Here is a 25256-nt window from a genome sequence, read left to right as displayed (position 1 = left end):
ATCCAAACTGTAATCCTCTGCGGCTCAGTTTCTCCACCCGCGAGGCTCCTCTGCGGAGAGGCGCTGTACCTGGTGTACTGCGTTATTAATTACCCCAGCCTCCTGGAGCCCACGCTCAACTCCTTTCCATTCAAGAGCTTCTGAAGAGAGAAGTTGGCTGGACTGGCCCTGTAGGTCCTACTCCGGCAAGAAGGACCGTGGGCTGCAGGGCGCCCAGTGGGAATTGAAAACAATGACAGACTCCTTTGGGAGACACGTTGGTTGTTTCATTTGGGCAACAAGGCCTGGATGTCAGTGAAACTGACGTGATTGTCTCTTGCAACCGGAGGCTCTTTAACAACCAGCGAGGCGTGTGGCTGGAGATGTTGGTTCTTGTCTAGCCTGTGTGAACAACGAGAAGTCCTGTGGCACCTGGTAGACTCTCAGATTTATTGGAGCATGCACTTTTGTGGACAATCAGGTGTAACAGGACTTCTCGTTCTTGCAGATTCAGACTAACATGCTACCCCTCTGATACAGGCTAGGCAAGGGGACAACAGACACAGCTGGAGCAAAAAGCTTCCTGCTTCTCGTCTGTTGGAAGGGACTGTCAGACTGGCTCAGGGCAACAACTCTACACCTTGAATTTCTTCTTCACATGCGACATGGAGGGACTGTGCCACGTGAGGAGAGGGGCCTCAGCAGGCCTATTCCCATGAGCACGCTCACCCCATCCACAACAACCATCCCTGGACTTCACGACACAGCGAGCAGCTAACGAGCAGAGGCTGCTAATTCATCTCTGAATTGAAGCGAGACGTCGCTAAAACAACCAGCAAGACAGTGCCCTGCCAGCTCCCAGGACGTGTGGCAGATGCCTTATGACAGGGAAGGAAAGAAGCAGCTTGTAACGTCAGACAATGCTTCTCTGTCGGCGAATGGGCCGGACAATGCACCGTGGCGAGCGGGTCGCGCATTCTGCTCTGGGAGAGGAAAACCACCATCTCTACGTGATGCTCGAACGTAGGGGGCCCGAGAACTCAACTCTTGCGACGTGTTTATAAACAACAGAGATGATCTGGTGCTTGGAGCTGAATCCAAAGGGCAGGGGTGAAGCTTCCCTCTCCATTCAAACACAAAAGTGATGCCGTTGTTCCGTGCACCAATGAATGGGGGGAGGGACAGTGCCTGGAGATGCTAGCTACGGACTCAGGAGTAGGCAAAATAGAGAATGCAGGATTTGTCCAGGCCACCAAGCCACCAGATCTGGCCTGCAGGAGCCTTGGGCAGGTTCCCTGCCTGACCCGCCCCCTGCTAAAAGCGACCGACTGCAGAGGCCATGTGCTTCGCTGAAAGCTGCCAGCCTGGGGCAGGCCTCTGTGTTCTGTCCCTGCCCCCAACACAATCTCACTGCTCCCATTGGCTGGAAATTGGCCAATGGGAGCTGCCTGGGCTGTGTTTGTGGCGCACAGTGTACAAAGTATTCCAGCTCACAGTGTTCAGAGACACGTGGGCCCCACAGCCGGCCACTCTGAGCAGAGCGAGGGGCTGTGGCAGGCAGGGAGCTGCCTGAGGGATCTGCTGGCCGGGAGGCACCTACGGTAAGTGCCTCCGAGCCAGAGCCTGCCTCTGGCACCCCAGCGCCTTCTCTGCCCCTGTCCTGCTCCCATCACAGCTCAAACCCTAAACCTCTGCACCCCCGCGCATGCACCCAGACCCTGCACCCAGGTCACCATCCAGACCCTGGCACCCCCACTGCCTCAGGTCACAAACCCCTTCCGGACCCTGCATCCCCAATCCCCTAACCCTGAGCTCCCTTCTGCACCCAGCCTCCCTCCCAGAGGGTGGAACCCCTCCTCCAGGTCAGAATCCTCTCCTGAACCCATACTCTGGACTCCAAGTCCCTATCCGGAGCTCCCAGGCCCTGCACCTCCCCCATCAATATCAAAGAAAAGTGCAGCCCTTGACTACTTACCTAATCCTGGGAGTGGCCCCCCAGCCAAAAGTGCTGCCCACCCCGGCACAGCTGCTGGAAGATGGGTCTCGGCTTCCCCCTAAAACTTGCAAAACTAGAAACAGACTTTGGGCCCCAGTTTGCCAGGTTCCAAATAGCCTCACTGGGAGCCACCAGCCCCAACGAGCTCCTCAGCCATCTGGAGACAGGCTAGAGCAGAAGCGAGGGAAGGAACCTCTATTGAAACTGCTCGGACCCCCCCCCCCCCCCCGCACCTCAAACGCTGCATTAACACAGTGTTACAGCAGGGCTTTGGTTCCGGGAAATTCAAAACACCGATTCTCACAGCAACCACAGCTCAGCCAGCCTGGCCTAAGAAACACTTTGTGCTATTATAACGCTAATTTTAATGCCTCCAGGCTAAATTTTGTCCTCAAATACATGACTTCAGCCAAGTCAATGGAAGCCCTTCTACCTTCTTCCCAGGGGAAAACTCAAAGCTTAGTTCCTATAGCCCTGAATTATTTGCTACCACGTGCAAGAAAGCATTGTGTATACGGTGTTTAGAGATTCACAGGTGCAATATGGCCGAGCGTGGCTTCTGTGAATACCATCGCTTGGAATTTAGGGACTTCAGAGTACAAAGTTTCAACCAGAACATTGTACCTGCGCAGTATTTCTTCCAGAAGAAAATACAGTTGCATGTGACTGTGTGTTCAAATAAAAGCACCGTGGCAAAAAATGGAAATATGTTTAGGTATTTTTAACTACAGCTTCATAAATCAGAGCAACCATATACAATGCCCATTGCAACTGGTATGAGCCAGGCATTTATATCATTTTCATCTACATTTTCCTCAATCCATTTATAACTTGAATCCAACATGACTGCTTTTCCATTGGGGAAATCACATACAGCACACATTACTGTGCACTAAAACTTTTGAGAACAAAAGCAACATAAAACATCTGAACAAAAACGCCGCTGACTACTCCAGAAAAGGCTGAATACATTTTCTTTAAAAAACTCCCCACCCCTTTTTCCCCCCCACTTTTTATCTTTTGGGGAGAGCACACACCAGAAGTTTGATCTCAAAAGAGAATATTTTAAAACATTGTTAGAGTCTTAGATTTCAAGAGCCTGCCACGTGAAGCTAGCTTAGAAATCATTGACAAATCAGATATGAAAGTTAATGTCCTATGGGATGATGTTAAGTAAGTATTAAATGGGACAAGAGAGTTTCGTCTCTTTGATGCCAAAAGAAGGCATGTTTCAGAAAGATGAGAGAACACAGAGAATGAAGGAAGATACCTAGAGAAATGATGCCGAACACAATGCTGGAAAAGAAGCACTTTTACATGGGATCACCCTAGGGTGAATGAAAAATAGGCACCCTTGCACTAATCTAGATGAATATTCCATGAGAATAAAAATTACAAGGCACTTGGGTAGCACCACGATAAAAAGTCAAGCCCTAAGATTAAAAGCTAACAGACCAGTTCTGGATGCTACCTACTTTCTTAGAAGTTCATTAAAAAAAGAAAGACAGACATATAGCGGTTAATTAAAAATAAAGAGAGAAGAAATGGGCTTCCTGTTACATAATTTACATCCCTCCTTCCTTTCTGAGTAGACAAGGGAAAATCAAATGCAGAATTGAAAAGCTGCACTGCCAGACACCATAAAGTATTTCAACATACAATGGGGTCCATGTTTATAAAAATACAAGCAGGGACATAATTCATCTTCAGGAATCAGACATCACAAAAACTATGACCCCCTACACATCCAGGTCATTCCTTCCATGTAAACACCTTTGGGCAGGGACTGTCTCTTTGGTTCTTTGTTTGTACAGAGCACCATGCGTCCCGGTCTGTGACCAGGGCTCCTCGCCATGACAGTAATAAAGTATTAAATAACGATCTCGGTGAATCTGGTGATCTCAGAGTCTGCAAAAGCACGTTCAGGAACATTCAACCGCAGGTTAGGGGCTGTAGAGTGAAATGTACAGGAGATAATGAAACAGAGCGTCCCTGCTGAGAACACACTCGCAGGCCACGTTCGGTGTGTTCGAGTGAGAAGAGCAGCTGGTAGCAGCAGGCTATGGCAGACATAACCGTGTTATGGCTCCGCTATATTCCAAGGATCTCATGCTCAGTATCTGCTCACAAAGGAGTTTCAGGAAAAGGTTTGAGGGTCAGGACATGGGGTCAGTCAGAATATTCACCTGCCTACGTCCCTTCCCCGACTGGGATCACTCGTATTCCTCGCAGACAGCTGGGCAGTGCATGAGGGGACACGCCAGGGCCGGCCCAAATTAAAGGTGTGAAATAACAGCCTAACGTGCTCTCCCCCCTCAAAACACAGCAATTCACCGAATCAGCGCTGCCAAGGCACCGAAGTCACCAACACAACGTGTAAAACACCAGTACCCTGAACACCCCGATCCACTTGTCAGTTCTTTTCGAATTAAACTGACTCTCTACAACCACCCACAGCCCCCACGTCGAGCAATTACTGTACAGCCTGAATGCTGATGCTCACTAATTACAGGCCTGTGGCTTTTGATGATTAATATAGGGTTGTTATGACTTTCCTAAGCTACACTGTATGTGGCTGTGTATGAGAGAGAGAGAGAGAGAAAGTGCAGCATCTGATTGCACACGGTGCCTGGAAGAGAAGTTTGTCTAAACATTTGAGAGAGAGAAGGAAGTCTACAGATGGGTGATCTCTGCTCTACATTCGCTGTTCAGTTCTGTAAATTCTGCACTGCAATTCAGCCAGCCTTGGGTGTGCCGGCCATCTGGCAGGAGTTAATGTTGCATGTTGATTTCAGTCTTGCTTAAGTGCAAATTTCAATGCAGCCTTAGCCACAGATTTGCTACCATCATCTCCATAACACCGCAAAGGATTAGCCCGCAGTCCAACCACACCCATTGTCAGCCGGCTGCCTTTTAATCAGAGGCTGGATATTGGGGGAAACTGGACAATTAGCATCCAGAACGAGGCACAAACAACATCCATAAAAAATTTTTTTTTTTTTTTTACCATTTTTTAAAATCAGATTCGTGGTTTTAAATAAAAGTCTCCCAGGTGCCAAGAAAGAACCAGCCCAGCATCGGTTAATACTCTTGTCTACAAGGCTGCAGGGCGGCTTCAGCCCTGCTCCTTTCTTGCACGCTAGCGTACGTCCTTGTATTCTGCGAACCTCCCCAAAACTCTCCTTTGTGGTTTAAGTTCTGGGGAGGGGGCACTGGAAGGAGAAGGCCTTTTTCTACAGCCACACAGGAAGGCCAGAAGCCTTTGTCTGCAGCCAGATTGGAAGAGCGGCAGCCCTGAGCTGAAACTCACATTTCTCTCCTAATGGCGCCCACTAAGCACCAGACAGAAGACTCAGTTTGTCTGGCAAAACTTATCCAGAGTCGGGGATCTAGAATCCTTATGGCCCCACTTTCCCACCGTTTGCCTGTAGGAGCTGCCTGCGGTATAATGAATTTTGCTAAGTGTCAATCAATCAAGGTGGTGGGGGGGGCTTGGTCACTCTCAAGCAGCATGTTACTGGTTACCCTTCAGTTCAATAATTGGCTACGGTCTAGCTAAGCAGGACTCAGGTTTTAACTGGGGTCCAAATGGAAGTTGGTTGAGAACCAGCTCCAAGATCAGAGCTGCCCGACTTGAACCCTGGGCCGATGACACCAGGCAGAAAGTGGAGTCCCCCCGATGGACCTGACCCTGCCTGGCCATGACAGACCGGTGACTACCAGGCCACGGGCAGCGCATGCGGATGCCAATGCTGCTTTTCATGCTGAATTTTCAGCAGGAGCGGCCCGAGGCTGGCTATGGCAGCTGGCGCCCCAGGTAGGCGGCGCAATTGGCACCCCCCTGCACGGCTGTCAATGGCCGTGATGTCATCATCGGGCACCTGGGCCAGCGGAGCTCTAGGCAATTGCCTAGTTCGCCTAGGCTCACGGGCCACCTGGTTTTCAGTAAACGTGGCGCGTTGCCTTTGCCGACAAACCTCCCGTGTGCTTCGTATAAGCGCGAGGCCTCGGTTACAGAGGAGCCGTAAGGGGGTGATCTGTTGTACTCTGCTTGGCGACTGGATGCCGCTCTCTAGGCGCAAGCTCTGAAGGGCCACGTGCTCGTCTGCAACGGAAAACCAACAACAAACGGTCCTGCGGCACCTTAGAGACTAACAAAAACGTGGCTGGGATCACGAGCTTTCGCGGGCACAGCCCACTTCATCTGAAGAAGGGGGTCGTGTCCCCGAACGCTCACGATCCCGTTTCCAGTCTGGCCATTCTTATGAGCTGGTTTTCTGAGCTGGTTTTTCCCTTGAGCAGAATGTGTCAGCAAATTTGAAGAGACTTGCCTGGGTTTTAGCTTCATTAAATTCAAAACTCAGCCCAGGATCCCTGGCTAGTTCATCAAGCGGAGGAAACAAGGGATGATTCATGGTTTTATGCTGAGGTAACGCGAGTCTGCCTGGCTTTCTACTGTCAAAACCCTGCAGCCAACACTGCACAGCTGCCCCCTTGCAGCGAAAGGGCTGAACTAAAATGCAAGAGCAGGGTCTCAAACGCACACCAACCTCTGGGGTCTGCATCGTGGGCCAAAAATCTTAGCAATCTGGGTTTGGGGAGGTGGGTTTTTCTGAGCCAGAAATTGCAAGCTAAATTCAGGGGCGGGAAGGCCACATGGGTCCAATCCAATGTTTGCACAACTCCCTGTAACAGGATCACGAGGGGTGTGATGCAAAGTTCACGGGAAACAGGTCCGGTCAAAGAGCTGGTGGGGCCCAAGGTGGCATGTTGTGGTTGGCTGCACCGCGTGGCCAGGCAGCGAGCGAGCAGCTAGGCAGGCGGGCGCCAGGCCCTGAAGGCGCAACCACCTTGCTCACCTTGCCCTAAGGCCGTGCCTGACTGGAGTCACCAGGAGCTGGGACTCCCCCGGCTCTGCAACAGACTCAAGACGGGGTGTGACTAGCTCCCTGCGTGGCCAATCCAAGTCTCGCAGGGTGGCTTTGGGCTCTGGCTTGTGTTTATAGCAGCACATTCATGCTTGGAGTATTTTATGGCCTTTCCACGCATAAGCAGTCACCTAACTCCCATTAACAATTCACGCTGATTGATGCACTGTCCTCACGGGCGCCTCGCGGCTTCGAGAATTCAGCGATAGCAGCAGCCGTGGCACGGATCCCGCTGGGAAGTCTTCAGAGCATCGTGCGCCAAGAGGCCTTTGGCTACCGGAGCAGTCCGGGCTCGCTCCACGCGGCTCACAGCACCAACCAGTCTTGAAGGCGGGCGAGGGCTGTAGTGACCCTGCCCCGCAGGACAACCAAGGCGGCCTGAGCTCACCTGACGCAATGAGCGTTTTACTCCCCGGCCCAAGCGCCGCAGAGCAAGGATTCCAGCGTCTGAAGGAAACACCACGGTTGCCACGGCCTGGAGGGGAAAGGGCTGCACGGATGGGCCTGTCGGAAGGTCACAGCCGAGCCACCTTTCCTCAGGCGCAATCCCCGACAGGCTGGGGGGAGGGGGCACTGAAATGATGATTTATATTAACAAGTACTCCCTGGCTCTGCCGTTTGGAGGGATATCCTGAATCACTGCTGCACACAGACAGGAAGCAGGGCTTTCAGGGGCAGCAGAAAGAGACAGTACAAATACAAAACATCCTTCCTTAAAAACATTCAACTGGAATAAGCTACTTAAAAAAAAAGCAGGCTCACAGTGTTCCAGGAAGAGCGGAAACATCTTCATTAGCTCTGCAGAGGTGGAAAAAACGTCTCTCTCCTTAAAAAGCACACGAAGAAAACTGCATAATGTGACAGAGGGAATAATTCTGGATGCAAATTCAGAGAACTATTATTTTTGTTTTAATCACATAAAATGACACTCCAGGGCTTTGCACTTTTGTGATCACAGGGAACGCGGCACCAAACAACTCCTCAGGGCGAGCACACGTTTCTTGTCTTGTCGCGAGCACGTCTCTAGTTAAATACATATACACGAATGCCTATTGCTTCGGCTCGGCTGACTGCTCCCTTCCTACCTCCTTGCTAAAAATCACAAACAAAGGACATTCACCAAGAGAAGTTGAAAATGATGCTCCCTCACCCACCTGGTATGTAACATCCCGAGACCACCACAGCTACACAACACTGCAAAACCTCTAATCGCTGCATGTATTGTTAAGTGTGCGGCTCAAGGAGGGAGACTAGATGGACCAAGGGACAGATAATGGAACACAGAGCCTGTAACGTCTGAGTAACCTGTAAGAGTTAGGGGCGTGAAAGTGAACCCACGTGCACGGTTCATGGGTGAACGGTCACACACAGGCTCCCGGGGAGCCCGCTGCCGCCCTGCGTGTAACGGCTGAACTTTCCAACAGTCCCACGGTTACACACGTTTTAACAGCCCTCATGTGAGTTCAGAAGCTCTAGTTGGTGGTGACCAAAAGTTACTGGCCACAAATGCTGAGGAAGCCCAGTGGGACGGCCTCGGCCAATACAGTCACGTCCGCATAAAAAACACCCACTCCCAAAATTGGCAGGGCTGGGGCACGTCGAAGGCAGGGCTGGAAAGCTGGCCCGGGCACTGACCACGGAGGAGGGATGGAAGCGACTAGTCGACTATCCCATAAGCTTATCGGATTGTCCCTCGACTAGTCGCTTCTCCCCCCACTTGCTGCCCCTATCAGAGGCAGCAAGGGAGGGGGGATGCAGAAGCTGATGCAGGGGGGAAATGTGGCTTAAAAGCCGGTTCCCCCAGCCCCATCTCCACCAGGAGGCAGGGGCAGCAGAGGGGGAGAGGGAATGGGATGAGCTGGGGCTCAGCCGATTCCCAGCTTGCACCCAGTCTCAGACGCTGCGCTGCTTTTAAATGACGCAAGAGCCTGCTGGCTCGTAATACATGTAAAGCAGAGGCGCAGTGGGGGGCACCTGGCGCGAGCCGGGAATCAGCGGTCTCGGCTTGCGCTGAGTCACCCCCGGCTGCGCACCAGCCTTTTAAACGCATTCGGAGCTGGCAAGCTCTTAATACACTGACTAGGCAGAGCCAGAGCGGGCTTAGCGCTCGAGGCCAGGAGCTAACGCCGCGCTACAGCTCTCCGGCATATCGACTAATCATCTAGTCGACGGAGAGTCAATGGACTAAATGGAACATCCCTCCCACGGAGCACTCCAGCCTCCACAACCTTCATTTTGGCACCGCTCTAAAGCGCGCCATGAAATGCCACGTCTCTCCTCACTCGCTCGCCCCCCCGGCATGACAGCCCCGTGCAAGCCAGGATTGGAAACAGCCCCATTTCCAGCAGCTGGGGCCGGGAACATCAGCAGAACAAATTGTCAGTGCGGCGCCAGACGCTCCCGGCCAAGGAACGAGCTGAGGGCAGGCAGGCGGCCGCTCGTCGTCCAGGAACCACGGATCCCGGGGCTGTAGCCCCGCTGAACGCTGCCGCCAAACAGCTGAGCACGCAGCACTACCAGGCCGCCTGCGCTTCCGTTTAGACCGAGCTGCTGCCAGAGCCTCGCCTGCCACTGCTGCGACCTGCCTGTGTCCTCGACGTGACAGTGTCACGGAGATTCACATCAGAGGGACTCGCGCGCCGGGGCGGCAGAGCCCACACAAGAGACCTTTAGGTGCTAAATGCAATTGCCAGTTCGAGAAGAGAGCTGGTTGGACGTGGCGATTCCTGCCCGAAGACTGGGACATTCAAATGCTGTTAGATCCTGAAAAGCGGCTCCAGAACAGCATCATGAGGGGCCGTATTTATTACACACATCAAGAGAGTCGTCTAGCTGCCAGCACCGCACACACCATGGAACAGCTAAACCCCAACTCCTTAACTTATCACTGTAATAAAGATTCAGCAATTAAAACGTAAGTGATAATTGATGGGTGAGCTAAAGCGGTCTCCAGCTTGTTTTCCATACCATATAACTCTGAAAGACGAAGCAAAGCTTAAAAATATTTTGTCCAAAAACTAAGCAGCTATGACAGAGCGAGCGAGCAGACACGATAACTAGCATTAAACAACAGAATTATCGCAGCGACGGTCTCCAACGCCCTGCGAGCGAGCAACTCTGCCTTCCTCTAGCACCTTTATTGCGAGGGTCTCAACGTACAAGCATCGATTGGTTCCGGCTCTTAGCGCCAAACAGAAAGGCTGGGAAATTGAAACACGGGGGTTGGACAGTTCGGTCACGCAGATCTAAGCGACACTTGGAACCGAACACGCCCCTGCCCCACACCTACATGCACTTGCCCAGCCACCGACACAGGCGACTTCCCACCCGCCCTGGGTGTGCCCCGGAGTCGCTCGGCGCTCGCGGCTCTCAGGACGGAGACTCATGAAAATTCAGAAGTTCTAAAAGCCCCCGCGTGCGGGAAACGCAGCGCCAGCTGGGGTTTATTTCCTCCCTGCGCCCGGCTGTGGGAGTCGGCGATTCGACGGCCTCGCTCCCAGGGATCCTGCCCAGCGCGCCTAAGAGCAGGGCGGCCTCAGGGGGCGGAAAAATACTTCATTTGGAAACACGTAGCTGCTGAAATTTGTGCCGGTTACATGTTTACCCGTGGGGTGGGGGGGAGGGGGCTCTGCCCCCCCTCTTCCCTGCTGCCTCTGTAGCACCAGCTCCCGCATAACCCCCTGCCCCACTGCAGCAGCATAGGAGGCATGCAGCTCCACGGGAGCCAGACACGTGGGGAGCCGGCTCCCGCCTGTCCCCCTGCACTGCTGCCTCTATCAGATGCAGCGGTGCGGGGGAGGCAGCCGTGCTCACAAGAAGCCTGCTTAAAAGCCGGCTCCTCATGAACACCAGCTCCTGCCCGCTCCCCTCCCCCGTGCTGCTGCTTCTGCATCACCACCCAGGCTTATTGGTGAACCGTGTAAACGTGCGCACTGACATCCCTGGTGTTCTCCACCGAGTTCTTCCTTCCTCCCTCCCGCAAGGGCGCCTGGGAGACCAGGATGTACGGGAGACGTGGCGAAGACACTGGAGAGCAATCAAGAGTCTTTACCATTGGCCCATGGCTATTTCTGGCTAGCTCTAGAGACCCTCAGTTATTGTAGCGAGGGTATCACTTCCTCACACGAGCCGTCCATAGGACACTGGAAGTCCTGGCACAAGCCGATGACATGAGAAGGGTGTGGCACATTAGTACAATTTGCCACGTCTGACCAGGCCACATTGGGACCCCGTCTCCGTGTCTGTGCCACGCACACTTCAGACAAGATGCTCCCCCAGCCAAACCTGGCCTCTGTGTAATTCTGGGTGGCAGGAAGGGGGCTCTCTCCCCGCAGCCCACGCCTGAAGGGGGTCGCAAACGGCAGACAACACGAGCCGAGACCCTGTCACAGCCCTGGCCGGCCTCGTACACAGAGCTGCAGGAGGAGGAGGGGGGAAGTAAAGGAAATAAATCCGGAGGCAGCAGAGCCTCGTGTCCGCTCCCTGCTGGCTGTGGAGATGGGCAGGCCGGCGCAAACCGGTCAGTGCGCCAGCGTCAGCCACCGGCATCGGCAGGTGAATGCTCACTATGTATTTCTATTTTGACTTGCAGAAACGTATTTGCTGAAAAAGCAGATCCCCCGCTTGGCTGGCAGTTCGGCTGCAAGTGAGCATCGTGTACCAACCAGGGAGAAGATCTACCACCCTTCCAGGACCTGAACAGGTTTCTGTCACACAAACATTTTCTAAAATAGCCCTAAAAGGTGTCCTTCCTCCCACACAGAAGCAAGCAGCTGCAGTAAAGTCTCAGCTGAATTTTGACACCTCCTGGCAGGAGAGTACCAGGGCTGCCTACAGTACATCTGTGGTTTGGAATCAAAATACATTATGAGAAAAGCCAGTATTCCCCCGTTTCCACCTGCATTTCAATAGGGCAGGGATGCGCGGCGCGAGGCTGCTTGCTGGTTTATTGCTTTACTAAGCAGTGTTGGGAGGGGGTGGGCGAAGCACATTAAACAGTATGAAAGGTTCCATGTAGCATCTCTTCAGCGACTGCCTGAAAACCCTTCTGCTCCAGAGAGCGTGTTCCCTGAGAGCCCTCCCAGACACATCTCGAGCAAGCTAAGAGCCACCCGCTATAGCAGGACAAACATGCACCCAGCCTTTCCATAGCTTCTCTGGTTTACAGCTGCATTCCATAAGGAATTCCCACAAATTCACTGGGACAGGGACGTTACCAAACGCCAAGCGAGCGATGCAGCGAGGGCAAATGCTGAGCAAACTGGCAGGAGGGCTTGGGGATTGCAGGAGAGCGGCGAGTGAGCTCAGCGCCTCTGAAGACGGGATTGGGGGACAGCAGCGACGGGAGCCATGAACAGCGCGGGCAGGCACAGTGCAGGCCTTCCCAAGTGGCACTGTCGGTTCAGCTCCGGCTCCCCCAAGAAACCTAAAGAACTTAACTCCTCTCCGTGCAGTAACCTTCCCGTGCGCTCCTGGCGCAAGCACGACCTCCGCTTCACATGGAGAAGCGGGCACAGAAAAGCAAAGCGCTGGATCTGAGACGCCAGGAGGACTCGATGGCAGCACTGGAAGTAGGTCTGACTCCCAGCCCTGCCTCTCCTTTAGCATCATTGGCTCCTGCACTCTCGGGATGCCTGCAGAGGCCTGTCACGCCGGCTTAGCCCTGACAATGAAGTTACCCCCCTCCCCCACTCAGCAAGAGAAGTTGCACGAGCCAGTAAACACACACGCAAAGAGTCCTGAATATCGATTCCCTTAGTCTATTTCAGGAGTCGCATCCCCACTCAGCAGTGGAGCAGCAAAAGAGAAGCCAGTTGGGTCAGATCCTGACGTAACAAGTGGAGACAAACGGAAAGTTTCCAGGTGGCGATTAACTCCGCGTTTAGTGCGGGAACTGGCCCGGTTGGGAACTGCTCTGCGTCTGTGCTGGACAGAGTGATCCTGGCTGGGATTTTCCAAGGAGCTGAAGGGAATTTGCTGCCTAGCTCAGTGGCAGATTAGACACCAGGTCAATGGGGCTCCAGTGAACTGGGGCCCTCCCATGCCCCAGTATGTTTCTTCCCCGCACCAAGAGCAAAGGAGGAGAAAGGGGAACGTGCAGCACAACTCACCGAACATGTTACCGATGTGGCCATTCTTCGTCAGCGGCCGCAGCTCGTTTTTCCCGAACGCGAATTGTTTGTAGTTATCCCAAGCAAACTTCATCATCTGGAACAAGAGATGGGGGAGGGGGTCGTTAGCGAAAACATTCAAGTGAACTACATTGCAGATTTCACGCAGTGCTTGACCTCCACCAGTGCAGAGTCCTGCATCTTCTGGCGACTCCCGAATCATCAACAAGTGCACCGAGGACACAGGACTCCTGCCTGAGAGCGGCATTCCGCCCCACGCCTGCGTGACACCAGGGCACATCACGCTTGGCAGGATGGACCCATCGGTTCCGGGGTGCAGTCTGCGACTGATAACAGTCAGTGCCCGAGTGGAACCTCAATAGCCAATACCTGGCTGTCAAGCCAATCGAGAATTTTGGGAATATTAAATTATTTGAATTATTGTTTCAGCCAAAGACTTCCAAGATTTCATGAAGGTAATTCCATCGGGGTAAAACAGAAACACTAAGCCCGATGGGTCCAAACTCGATCCCCTAGAAGCGTTACCTTTTTAGTTTCTAGTGTCCTAAGGAAACGCTCAATGAGCCACCCACCTGGTACTCCCACCTGACAATCCCACCTGAGCATTGGCCAGACGCTGGCGTATAAACAGCACTGACAAGGAAGCAAGACGGGGTGTATCATGCCTCCCAGAATAGCGTCGTGAGAAATAAAATCAGCTGCTTTTCGCTAACACAAACATGACTCCCATTTCGACGTTCCCTAACGCCCAAGCTGAGCCTCCGCTTTCGCTCCGGGCGATCCCCGTGCTGTGCAAGAGGATGGAATGCAAGGCCCAGTGCAACCTCTCCAGGCAGCTGCAGGGAAGCCCGGCCCCAGCAGGAGCAGGAAATCAGAGACCCCTTCCAGGAACACAATTCAATACCCCAGAGCTGTCTGTGGCGGGAAGAGCCTCCTCAGGTCACTGAACGCATCTTCCTGGGAGGAGTCGAGGGCACCGGGCTTGGGATGAGTCCAACATGGACATGTTGCTTCCGACCACTTCCCCTTTGGGCTGTTGCTGGCAGGGGACAGAAACCGACAAGACTCCTCTCTTCAAAGGGAAAGGCCCTTCGTCAGTTTCTAAGCAGTCCCTTAAACAAGGCCTCCTTTTAGCTACATCCATGCACTTCCAGGCGGACTGGTCTCACCCTAAGTCCTCCTTTAACTCCAGCCTTGGGATTCACTCGCATGCTGGATTGGAAGGTGGTTTAGGAGGATCAACAGTAATATATCTCTCTCCCTCCCCCCCCCCCAAGAAGATACAACTCTTCTTGCTAGAGTGAAAGGTTTAGACACTGTAGATGAACTGTGGAGAAGGAGAGATTAAACAGTGTAACAGTGGCCTGTCCATCCGTCTGTCCAGATTAGGGATTCTTGGGTATTTATTGTCTGGCTCCATAAAATGGGAATTCTTCTAGCTGTTTTGATTTCCTTTCTGTCCTTCCCTCTCCAGCTGTACATTTTTCAGATGCAATGTAACAAGCATCTAGCAGTATCTGCCTTAATTAGCACATGCACAAAAAGCCACATCGCCCCCCCCCCCCCTTTTTAAAAAAGCATCCAGCTTCCAAAGTAAAGTTTTGCAGGGCTGGTCATATGGCTGAGGATAAACATTTGCAGAACTGACTGATAACAGATTCCAGCCCCACCAGAAGGAGGAATTTTGGATGAATAAGTAAAGTCACTCTGGCTTCATAAATTCTGTGTGGGATGAATTAGTCACTAGAGCTCATTGATTCTGGGAAGCGAAGACTTAACGACCAACAGAGCAACAACCTCCTGTAAAAGGCACTTGAGTCTGCATCAATCATATGACTCAGGGTTTTCGTTTTTTCTAGGTCGATGCTGTTTTCCAGCGACAGTCTTATCTTTAACAGGGTGTGTTCATTGTTTTACTATTTTTATAGTAGCGCTTTTGGGAAAAGCTGAATGATGCTAAGCAAAGCTGCAAAGGATCTTTACCCTCTCCTAATAAATGCATGAATCTGTACTCTGGAAGAGGGGATGTTCTGCCAGACATTTTACAAGGGGCTCTACAAAAGACATTTTCCTGTAGCTAGATCCACACATCAGACAGGCTGGAGCTTGTGGAACCCTTTGTTCCCCCCTTGTAAAGCTTAACCCAGGAGGAAGGTAACACCCCCTTGGCAAACACATGCAAGTTCCACTTGGCTGGAACAATTCTGCTTTACTGCTGAGCAATCAGCCTAGTACTCACCGTTATGACCCACAATGTGCACAACTGAGATTGGGATGAAAAATCAGAGAGGCCGAGGGGGTCCCCTCCCCTGGATTTTTAAAAAAATACCTGCTACTAAGTCTCCAAAAGGCAAAACATTTGTTCTTCAAAGTATGTTGGAGTCCCAGAATCTTTCCTCACTGGTGCAGATGGATTAACAGTGTCCAGAGACACGATTCCACCAGCAGAGAAAAAGAAGTTCACCAAATTGAAGGAGGCGCGTTTGGGGTGCCACCACTGGACATTTCACACTAGCTGTATTCCTGTACCCTCTGGCATTTGTCTCCAGTGTCTGCTCACTTTAACATGCCACCCCGAAAGGCTGTTTATGGAGACAGCGTCCCCCCTCCCCCGCCCAGCTAGGTTCCTTCTTTTCTCCTTCAAAATGGTTGAACGGGCAAATGAAGTTAAATTTGTCATGCGGTTCTGCAGAGCCTCGGTGTAAAGTGATTTCCTGCTGGCTGCAAAGCCTGAAACTTTCGTGTGCTGTTCTGTTCTGGACTGATAATCAGACAGAGGCGGGACCAGATTCGCCATGCTGCCTAGAGATGCTGACAGGCTGCTGTCATCTCCTTTGCGGGAGGAAAATTTCACTTGCTGTTTTAAAACTGGCCCATTTCTGTGATAAGACCCATGCTGTGGCGTTCATCTGCTCCTGAATCAGGAGCGCCTCTCTCAGCACCGGCCCAGGAGTACTAATTGGGAAAGTTTAACAGCAACAAACATCTCTGCACAGTTCTACCAACCCAGCCCCTCCCGTGAGGGATTAATTGCACATCAGAATGCGGGAGGGCCAGGAGAACACAGTCCTACCTCTCCAGGTCCCCTCCTGGCCTACGATTTTCAAGTCTGATTTCTGGTGTCAGTGTTAAAAGGGGACGCTTTGTCACGCCAGATCAAGCTTTAAAACAAAGAGGAATGTTATGCAAAGTGCTCCTTCCTCTAGAGGGTGTATTTACCACTGTGCCGCACGCCACCTGACAGACAATTATCGCTCTCACCCTCAAGTACAACCACCCAGCCTCGCCGCTGATTCACAGCGCAGATTTCAAGTTACAATTAAACTTGTCAGATTGTCTTTCCTGCCCGAGCTGCACCATCCACCTCACTTCCCAGAAAGAGACCCAGCCTCACAATGAAGTGCATTCCATTTTCAATGTAAATGCATCATTTCAATATATCATAGAGAGTTTGTACATCTATCCAGGAGTCCATCCGGCAGGCCGTTTATTCAAGAACTTCTCCTAAAAGGGAAGAGCTGGGACCACCACATTTACTAGGCAGCTTCCTCTTATTGTAACTTAAAGCAAGGCCAGGTTTGGTGGTGCCAGGACACTGGGCAGTGCCTGGAATGGGACTGTCTTCCATCCCATGCAAAGGGAGGGGACTGATCAGAGACCGTTCTACTGCAGAGTGACCACAGGGGGACGGCTGCACTAGGAAGAGAGGGGCTGGGGAAGTATCCCTGTGCCCTAAACCCTTCCCTTGGCCCTTGCTGGACCGGGGAATGGGGGGGAATGGGAGGCGACGTGTTCAGACGACGCAGGGTGTAAAGAGCCGTTTTTACTGCGCTGGGCCACCTCCTTCGACTCTGGCCCTTTAAACCCTGCGGCGCATCCAACATTCACACCGACAAGCCCCACGCGCCTCGTGCTGCTGAAGCCCAGTGAAGACACCGGGGCTGCACCTACAGTTCCCACGCTGCCGCCGAATCCCCCCCCCCCCCATTGCTTTCCATTTGCTTGGCCACGCTGGACTCGGGCACATTTGTTTCTATGAACATCAACGCACTTTGTGCAAGTTTATTTAGTGAACCAAACCCAGCGGCGGCGCGAGCGCCTTCCCGGTGGAGGAACCAAGACGGACCAGACAGAAAACTGGGGAGCACCCACCCTTGCCCCCCGCAGCCCAATGCCCTCTGTGGCATGGGTGGGCAAAAGGGCCTCCACGGGCTGGATCTGGCCTGTGGAGGCCCTGCCGCACCCTCGCCCCAGGCCAATTAGGGCCAGAGGGAGCATGTGAAGTTTCCCCTGCCCTGCAAGGAGCACACGGTGCTTAGAAGTGCCACATGCTCCTGGCAGGGTGGGAGGAGGCTTCGCATGTTCCCCCGCCCTCAGGCCCTGATTGGTCTGGGGGGGGAGGGGCATGGGCGTCTAGTGGGAACCTTGGGGAGGGGGGCAAAGGGGTTCCCCCACCCCCAGGCCAATCATTGTCTGTAGGTGGGGAAGCCCGGAAGCATCCTGGCCCCACCCCTTCCGTTTGAGGCCCCGCCCCTTCTGGAGCGGCCCAGGGCCGCACACATTTTTGAAGTGGCCCCCAGCCAAAAAAAAAAAAACAAAAAACAAACAAAAAAAAAAAGATTTCCCATCCCTGCCCCGTGGCCACGCCAGCAGCCAGAAGTCGGAGCCAGGCAGCTCTCGGAACTGCTAAGAGCTCCTGGGTGGAAGGACCCAGCTCCGGGGCTGGGGGAGCCCATGGGGAGCAGCAACTGCTTGGGATGGGACCCAAGAGTCCGGGCTGCTGTGTGGAGCCCCCAACCATCCACCTGCCCTTGTGGCACGGCCCAATGACTTCTCCTGGGCACCCCAGCCCCCTGCCCAGGCTTACTCCTCCGGTGGCCGCAGGGGGAAGAGTGCTGCGGCCAACTTCTGGGTGGCTCTAGCCCCCGTAACCTCCCCAGCACCACCCTGATCAATAAAGATCTATTAAAGCAAGGAGCAGGGCCGGCCTTACCATGAGGAAACTGAGGCAGCCGCCTCGGGTGCCAGACTGGGGGGGGGAGGGGCACTAGGACCCAGAGTGTAGAAAATTGTGTCTGCTGCTGGTACATACACATTCTCTCCCCTCTAGATGCACGGCACACCAGTTACATCTGCTGTTCAGGCGTCAAGGGAAGTGTTACTCAAAACTTTTGAACAAGGCGTTTTAAGTTGCTAGTTCTCCTTTATTGGGGCAGGTAGCAGCAGTCCCAAGAGAGTAGAACAGGAAGGAGGCAGAATTGAGACCTTCCAAAGTTTTGGCCCAAGCGAGGGGGCATGGGGGCGTCATTTGAGCTCCCCGCCTCAGGTGCCAAAATGTTGCCAGTCCTGGCAAGGAGCTATGGGCTCAGGTTGCAGTGGGGGAGGTCTAGGTTGGACATCAGGAAAAACTATTTCCCTAGGAGGGTGGGGAAGCGCTGGGCTGGGTTCCTGAGGGAGGGGGTGGAATCTCCATCCCTAAAGGTGTTTAAGTCTCAGCGTGACAAAGTCCTGGCTGGCTTGATTGAGTTTTCTTGGTCCTGCCTTGGGCAGGGGGCTGGACTGAGGTCTCTTCCAGCTCTAGGATTCTAAAAATCCCGCCACACCAAGCTTCCATAGGTCCCTGGCTACAGCAGCGCTTTGGTGGCTCCAGTCCAGGACTCTGTTCCACCTTGGACAAGAGAACTGGGCAAGCCCTGTCCAAGTGCTAGGGAGCTCGACTTTCAGCAACGAGGACAGCAGGCACCTTCCACTGAGCACAGCGGCGTGGCTGGCATGCAGTGGCGTGGCGGGCTTTGGGCTGCCAATGGGACCGCGGCAGGAAGCAATCTGCCCTTTGCATGAGCTAGGTAGGTCACTGACGCACCAAAGGAGAAACCTCAGGGCACAGGAGGCCGAGATCAAAACAGCCCAAGAAATATTCCACCCTGGCAATGGACATGCACAACACCTCCGCTGTGATTGAACAGAATCGGCATTTAATTTAACACACTGGGTTAAATCTACTTGTAAAACCAGAGAGGATCAGCAAGAAATCAAACTCACATTTGCCTCCTGTCAGCCCAGTTTGGTTTTAAAATGCAGAGCATTTCCAAGCAGCTATTTGATTAGTTTTATCCATCTAGGCTAGGGTAATTAGTAAATGCCTAAGAGATGAAATTTAAATATGCCAACCAATCAGTCCATTTCAAGAGCTTCCTATGAACATTATACAAAGCAATTATCTTTACAAGATAACCACTTTCATGGCTCTTTTGCTTAAAAAAGAAAATCCTTACCCATCGGCTCCCTATAAAATATTTAAACTCTCACACTATCTAAAAGAGTCCAAGTTAGAGGATTTCAGCAGATTTGGGGTTTTTCCCTCTTTTTTGTTGCTTGTTTTTTAAATTAACAATCTTCCCACTGTTACTCAAACGGGCAAGTTTTCTCCTCTGTCTTTTTGCTGAAGATCAGTTGCAGTCAGATAAGATCTGACCTTTTCAGCTTCTAACCTGGTAGATCGGATCAGACACGATCTGACTTTTTCTGCCGCCAACCTTTTAGGACAGTGAAATTAGCGCCGGTTCTGATTTCTTACCTGCAGTCCATTGCTGTGTATTTTCCCACCCTGAAAAACAATTCCCAGCCAAAGCTATGGAGGAAGAGGCAGTAAAAGGAGGGTGCGAGGGCTTATCACACTTCCTGCTCTCTCTTGCTTACTCGACTTGAAATCATTCCTGATTTCCACCAAAGGGAGCTGCAACCCATGTAAAACTGGTGCAAGGTCAGTACCGGGCCCTGAATTATATTTTTGAAACACTTAAATCCACACACAAACCCTGCTGAAGAGCAGAATGAGGGACTCGAACTAAAAAGCTTTGCCACAGAGCGATCATCACGCCGGGGCCCTTTCAGACCCACGCGTTTGGAAAGAGCCTGGGGAGTCACTCTACGTAATATTTGTATTGCTAAATGTCATGGCGCTTGGCTGGCAGGTTTCATTTAAACACTCTAACCACGGGCCTTTACTTCGTGGTGACAAAAGCCTGCAACTCGCAGAAGAGACCCTGCTGCAGCACACGAGAATGTTACTAGGCAACATGCAGCAATGGACCGCAACCCTGATAATCCATCCTAAAGCAATTACAAGTTATAATTAAAGATTACTGTAAATCCAACAGATCCCAACGGGAACTTGAGCAATTCAGAGAGACCCTGACTCACCTGTCTGTTCTAAAGCAGCCATGTTATCTTCTAACCATGAATCAATGGCGAGAAGAATGGTGGAGTTTTCAGTTAATAGGTCTGCAAGCACCTGACAACCACAATGTGTGTCATTTCCTCGTCATTAGCTTGATCTTTTCTTATTTAACTAACGTAACAGAAACTGCCTTCATCCTTACCACCACTACCGAGGAGGTGAGTTCCAGGGATTAGAAATGGGAATGGAAGTTTGGGAAACTTTGCGGACAGTGTAGTCCATGGAAAAAAAAAAAATCAGCTTTCTACTAACTCTAGCTCCTCTGGGCCTCAATGTGCCTATCTGAAAACTAAACAATGATTGTTTCACAGGAGTGCTGAGGAATAGTAAATAAAAACTAACTACTACTATGAAACTGAATGTGAATGGCATGCTGCATATGCAAATATAAGTAACAAAGGGATTAATTCAACCTTCAACAAAGAATCATCATCTCGAAAGCTGATATCTACCCTATAGCTGGGATGGAATGAACGGAGATCAATGCACTGGCAGGCAATTTAGCTGGTCTAGCGAAGACTCACCAAATCGACCGCAGAGCACTCTCTGGTCAACACGGGTACTAGAGTGTCTCCCATTGCCACTGCAAGTAGGTGACTTAAGGTACATCAACTCCAGCTCTGTTACTCCCCTTGCTGGAGTGCCACATCTTATTGTAATGTAGATGTAGCCAAAGCTTTTAGAAAGGAGGAAAACATCAGGCAGGAGTGGAAAGTGACGTTCCCAACACTGCTCAAGCAGTCTGTGGCAGAGTCAAGACTTAACTCAGATGCAGCTGGTCCCCACTGCATGCAGACAGGTGCTTAGCATGTGGGGTCCGCGATTGGCCATGCATGGAGTATTATGCTATCAAGAAAGCAATACACCCTCTGTCAAATAGTTTGTCTACCCCAAGGTAACCCCTGGGATTACAGCCTGTGTTCACATCTATTAAGAGAAGGCAGTGCCATTGCGATCATCTGCCCAGCCTTCTGCATAACATAAGCCCTGGAATTTCACCCAAATTCCTGCATCAAGACCAGTCAGGGGTGTTTCTTTCAGAAAGACACCCAATGTCAGACAAAGCCTCAAGTACTTTACAGACACTTCTGCACTGAGCCAGCAGACCCATCCTCAGTCCTGTGTAAAAATCACACAGCCATGCCCGGAACCGTGAGCCATTCCCATGCACCTGAGCGCTCGGAAATGGGGTGTGAAACTGGACTTGAAAATCTGCCAAATCGGCGGCCGAAGTGTAAATACCCCAGCAGATAACATCGACTAAAGTTACAGTAGCTACTTACTCGAATTTGTTTGCTACATGTACCTGTGCTATCTACAAAGTAAATACAATATGATCATGTCAAACTGGCAGTGGAGAGCTTTTGCCTAGGACTTTTGGTTCAGTCTTCAGGGTACATTGTACACTTATACAAGAGATGTTTTCCCCACCAATTTCATTCTACTGAATAGGAAATACAAACAAAGCAAAGACTGCGAATAAACCTGAGTCATCTACAGCTGGAATTCGTTAGAGTGAACTCTGCTGAAGCACAAGACGGCCCTGCGGGGGGTGAGACCATGGGCTGGCAAGAGGCTAACAGCCAGTTAATTACAGCACAGGCACAACTCGCTCCTCAGCCGGAGGAGCAGGACTGGGAGGCAGCAAGCGAGAACTGAAAGGACGTGTGGCCCTTGTAACAGGGAAGAGCATTTGCTCTGAAGGGAGGAACCAGACGCACTTCCGAGAACATGCACCCAGACAGATGCAGTCTGAGGGGCCAATGCCTGAGGCTGGATGTGGGGAGAAGGTTACAGAGCAACCAACCCGAAAACTGAAGACGAAGCCCAGAGCCAGCTGGGAGCCCTTGAGACAGCGGGTGTGTCTAGACTTCAGGCTTTTGTCGACAAAACTATCCCTGCGTCTACACTGCCGCTGAGTTGTCGACAGAACTCAGCAGTTGTGTCGATGGCTGTAAACCTCATTCTACAAGGAATAACACCTTTTGTCGACAGTTCTGTTGACAAGGCGTTATTGCATCTACACGGTCCTTTGCGTCTACACTCTCACGTGGACAAAGCAGCTTGCTTTGTCGACAGAACCGGCTGTAGTCTAGATGATCTTTGTCGACAGAAGCTGTCAACAAAACTTCTGTCAACAAAAGCCTGTAGTCTAGACATACCCAGTGGTGAGAGTTTCTGTTGCTGACAGACACTGGATTTGGGTGCTCCTCCTTGGGCAGTGGAGTGGTGCAGAAAGACAAGCAGCCAGCAGGGGGTGCTAGTCCCCAGTGCCAGGGCGCTCTGGTGGGATCAGCTCATCATAATGTACGTTCAAGGAAGGTCTTGAGTCCGGGCTCACACGTCAGATAAGCCACTTCAGCCACAACTCCCCCATCGTGAACGAGCTCAGGGGCCTCTACTGGACTGTCAGAAACGACCAGCTGTGTCCTACGTCCCAACCGGCTCATGAAGGGTCTCCTTTCATTGGCAGCAGGGCCTTGCACTTCTGTGCAGAAAGATCCCAATTCTACCCCTCCTGCAGCTGTGACATTCGGAGCGGCTGATGTACACAATAAAGCGACAGCTGGGAAGCCCCAGGCAGCTGTGGATTTGCACTTTGCAGTATCTTTCATCTGAGGACCTCAAAGCACTTTACAAACCATTAAACTGAGTTTCACCACCACATCCCTGCAGCCACGGAGACAGGCAAATACCTGCAAGTCCAAAGCGGAGGGGTAACAATGCCCAGCACTTCTCTGAAAAGGAGTCTGCAGAGTCCAAGCCCTTCCACATTCATGAGACAAAGGCAAGTGTTATTCCCATTTCACAAGCAGAGGCATGTACCGTGTGTTACCCAGTGCCCCGTACAAGCCAGTGACAGAGCCTGGAAGAGAACCCAGGAGTCTTCCTGACTTTCCGTCCCCTGCCAGGGAAGCTGAAAAGGAAGAGAACACATCTCAAAACACAATTAAACTAACTCCTAATTAGATGCAGAGCACAACTGGGTTGAACTATATCAAAAGAAAAAAAAATCTTTAGATGGGGCATTAAGTCCCACTGGCTCCAGCTGCATCTAAATTAAGAAACATCTCGCCAACAGCGGCTGATTTTGCAGTTAATGATTCTTAATGAAACAGTAGGTTGCAAACGGGTGACGAGTTTTTTGAGAATGAATCTGAGTCCAGGGCAAACTATAGAGCGCTCTAATACTTGGAGGGGAAGAGCTACAAACAAGCGGCCCCCCGACTCACTCTAATGAAGCGTATAGCGAATTCTATCAGAAGTCAACGTATTTACATTCTCGGTCTTTGCAGAACAGCAAACAGAAGAAGAAAACCTGTTTGTTCCAAGCTTCAGTAAGTGATCAGAGACTCTCAGAACACTAGGACTGGAAGGGACCTCAAGCATCCATCAAATCCAGTCCCCTGCCCTCACGGAAGACCAAGCACCAAAACATCCCTGACAGGCGTCTGTCCAACCTGCTCTTCAATATCTCCAGTTATCAACCCCCGGAGGTAACTTATTCCAGTGTTTAACCACCCTGACAGGTAGGAAGTTTTTCCTAATGTCCAACCTCAACCTCCCTTGCTGCAGTTTAAGCCCCTTGCTTCTTGTTCTATCCTCAGACACCAAGGAGAACAATTCCCCCTCCCCCCATTTCATAGAATCATAGAATCATAGAATAATAGGACTGGAAGGGACCTCGAGAGGTCATCGAGTCCAGCCCCCCGCCCTCAAGGCAGGATCAAGCTCCGTCTACACCATCCCTGACAGATGTCTATCTAACCTGTTCTTAAATATCTCCAGAGAGGGAGATTCCACCACCTCCCTTGGCAATTTATTCCAATATTTGACCACCCTGACAGTTAGGAATTTTTTCCTAATGTCCAATCTAAACCTCCCCTGCTGCAAATTTGATACCCTTTTAGATACCTGAGAACCACTATCACGTCCCCTCTCAGTCTTCTCTTTTCCAAACTAAACAAGCCCAATTCCTTCAGCCCCCCTTCATAGCTCGTGTTTTCTAGACCTTTCATCATTTGCGTTGCTTGGTCATACATAGCAGATTCCAGTGCATGACCAAGACTGTTTCAGCACAAAAGAAGCAGGACTAAAAGCAACGGTCCTTAGCTCATTATCTCTTGCGACTGCTCACGTACCTGCTGTCATAAGCTTTAGAGAACTTTCACAAGAGACTTTACACGCTGTCACTCCGTACAGGCCTGAAGGAAGGGATCCTATTAGAAATCAGCCCTCCGGTTTTTCGCAGACTGTTGCACAAATAGTAATGCTGCATGCTGCAAAAAGTTAGGGACAGCTGCTAAGATCAGACTTAACTGCGGCTTCTGTGATGCAGCTGATGCTGAGGATTTCTTGCCCAACAACATGCAGAATATGAACGGCCGGGGAGAGGGAGAAGGCAAGAGATGCTAAGGAGAGGAAAAATTGCTGTGCAGATTCCGGCATAAGAATTAAAAACCACTGTGGTGATAATTAGTGTCTTCGATTATCATTACGGAAAGGTTGAATGTATTAACCCTTCCGGCAACATCGACGCTGCAAAGTCCTTCTAAAAGAACCTTGAGTTTGCTGGGAAGTCCTTAGAAAAACCTTCTGTTACTTGCAGAATGCGGCCTTCCCCTGCCACACACGACACTAATTTAACACAGAATATGAACTCTACATGCTGGATTCTCAGAGAAGGGCCACTCAGATGCATATAGAACATTAGCAAAATGCAATGGGGGGGGGGGGGTAAACTGGCCTTTGGGTTGTAAATACGCAGCTATAACTTCTGGTAAAATGGTTAAAGAGGCGGTAGTGCTGGTGTCCATGCGCATGCATGGCTCTGTGCACACGGAAATGGATATGCAAAGGCAGCAAAAGCCCAACGGATCAGATATTGGAAAGTAAGAAACGTAGCAAGGAGCTGCTCCAAAGAGTGCTCTAATTCACCACCCAGGTGGTTTCAAGAATCCTTACATCAGCTGGAGTTTATA

At 51.4% G+C, this 25256-nt stretch overlaps 1 protein-coding gene across 1 annotated transcript in view; it reads right to left on the bottom strand.

The window, feature by feature from the left end:
- MAN1C1 (mannosidase alpha class 1C member 1) overlaps positions 1 to 25256 on the bottom strand; it is a 72662-nt gene that overhangs the window by 31349 nt on the left and 16057 nt on the right. Inside the window, exon 3 of the mRNA XM_075908919.2 lies at positions 13014 to 13110. Coding sequence (XP_075765034.2) covers positions 13014 to 13110 — 97 coding nt within the window. The remainder of the gene's footprint in view (positions 1 to 13013; positions 13111 to 25256) is intronic.

This window comes from Pelodiscus sinensis, chromosome 26, assembly GCF_052426305.1.
Source record: "Pelodiscus sinensis isolate ZL-2025 chromosome 26, ASM5242630v1, whole genome shotgun sequence".
Lineage (NCBI taxonomy): Eukaryota > Metazoa > Chordata > Testudines > Trionychidae > Pelodiscus > Pelodiscus sinensis.
The sequence above is the reverse complement of the archived record's forward strand: the minus strand, read 5'-3'. Positions and strand labels throughout refer to the sequence as shown.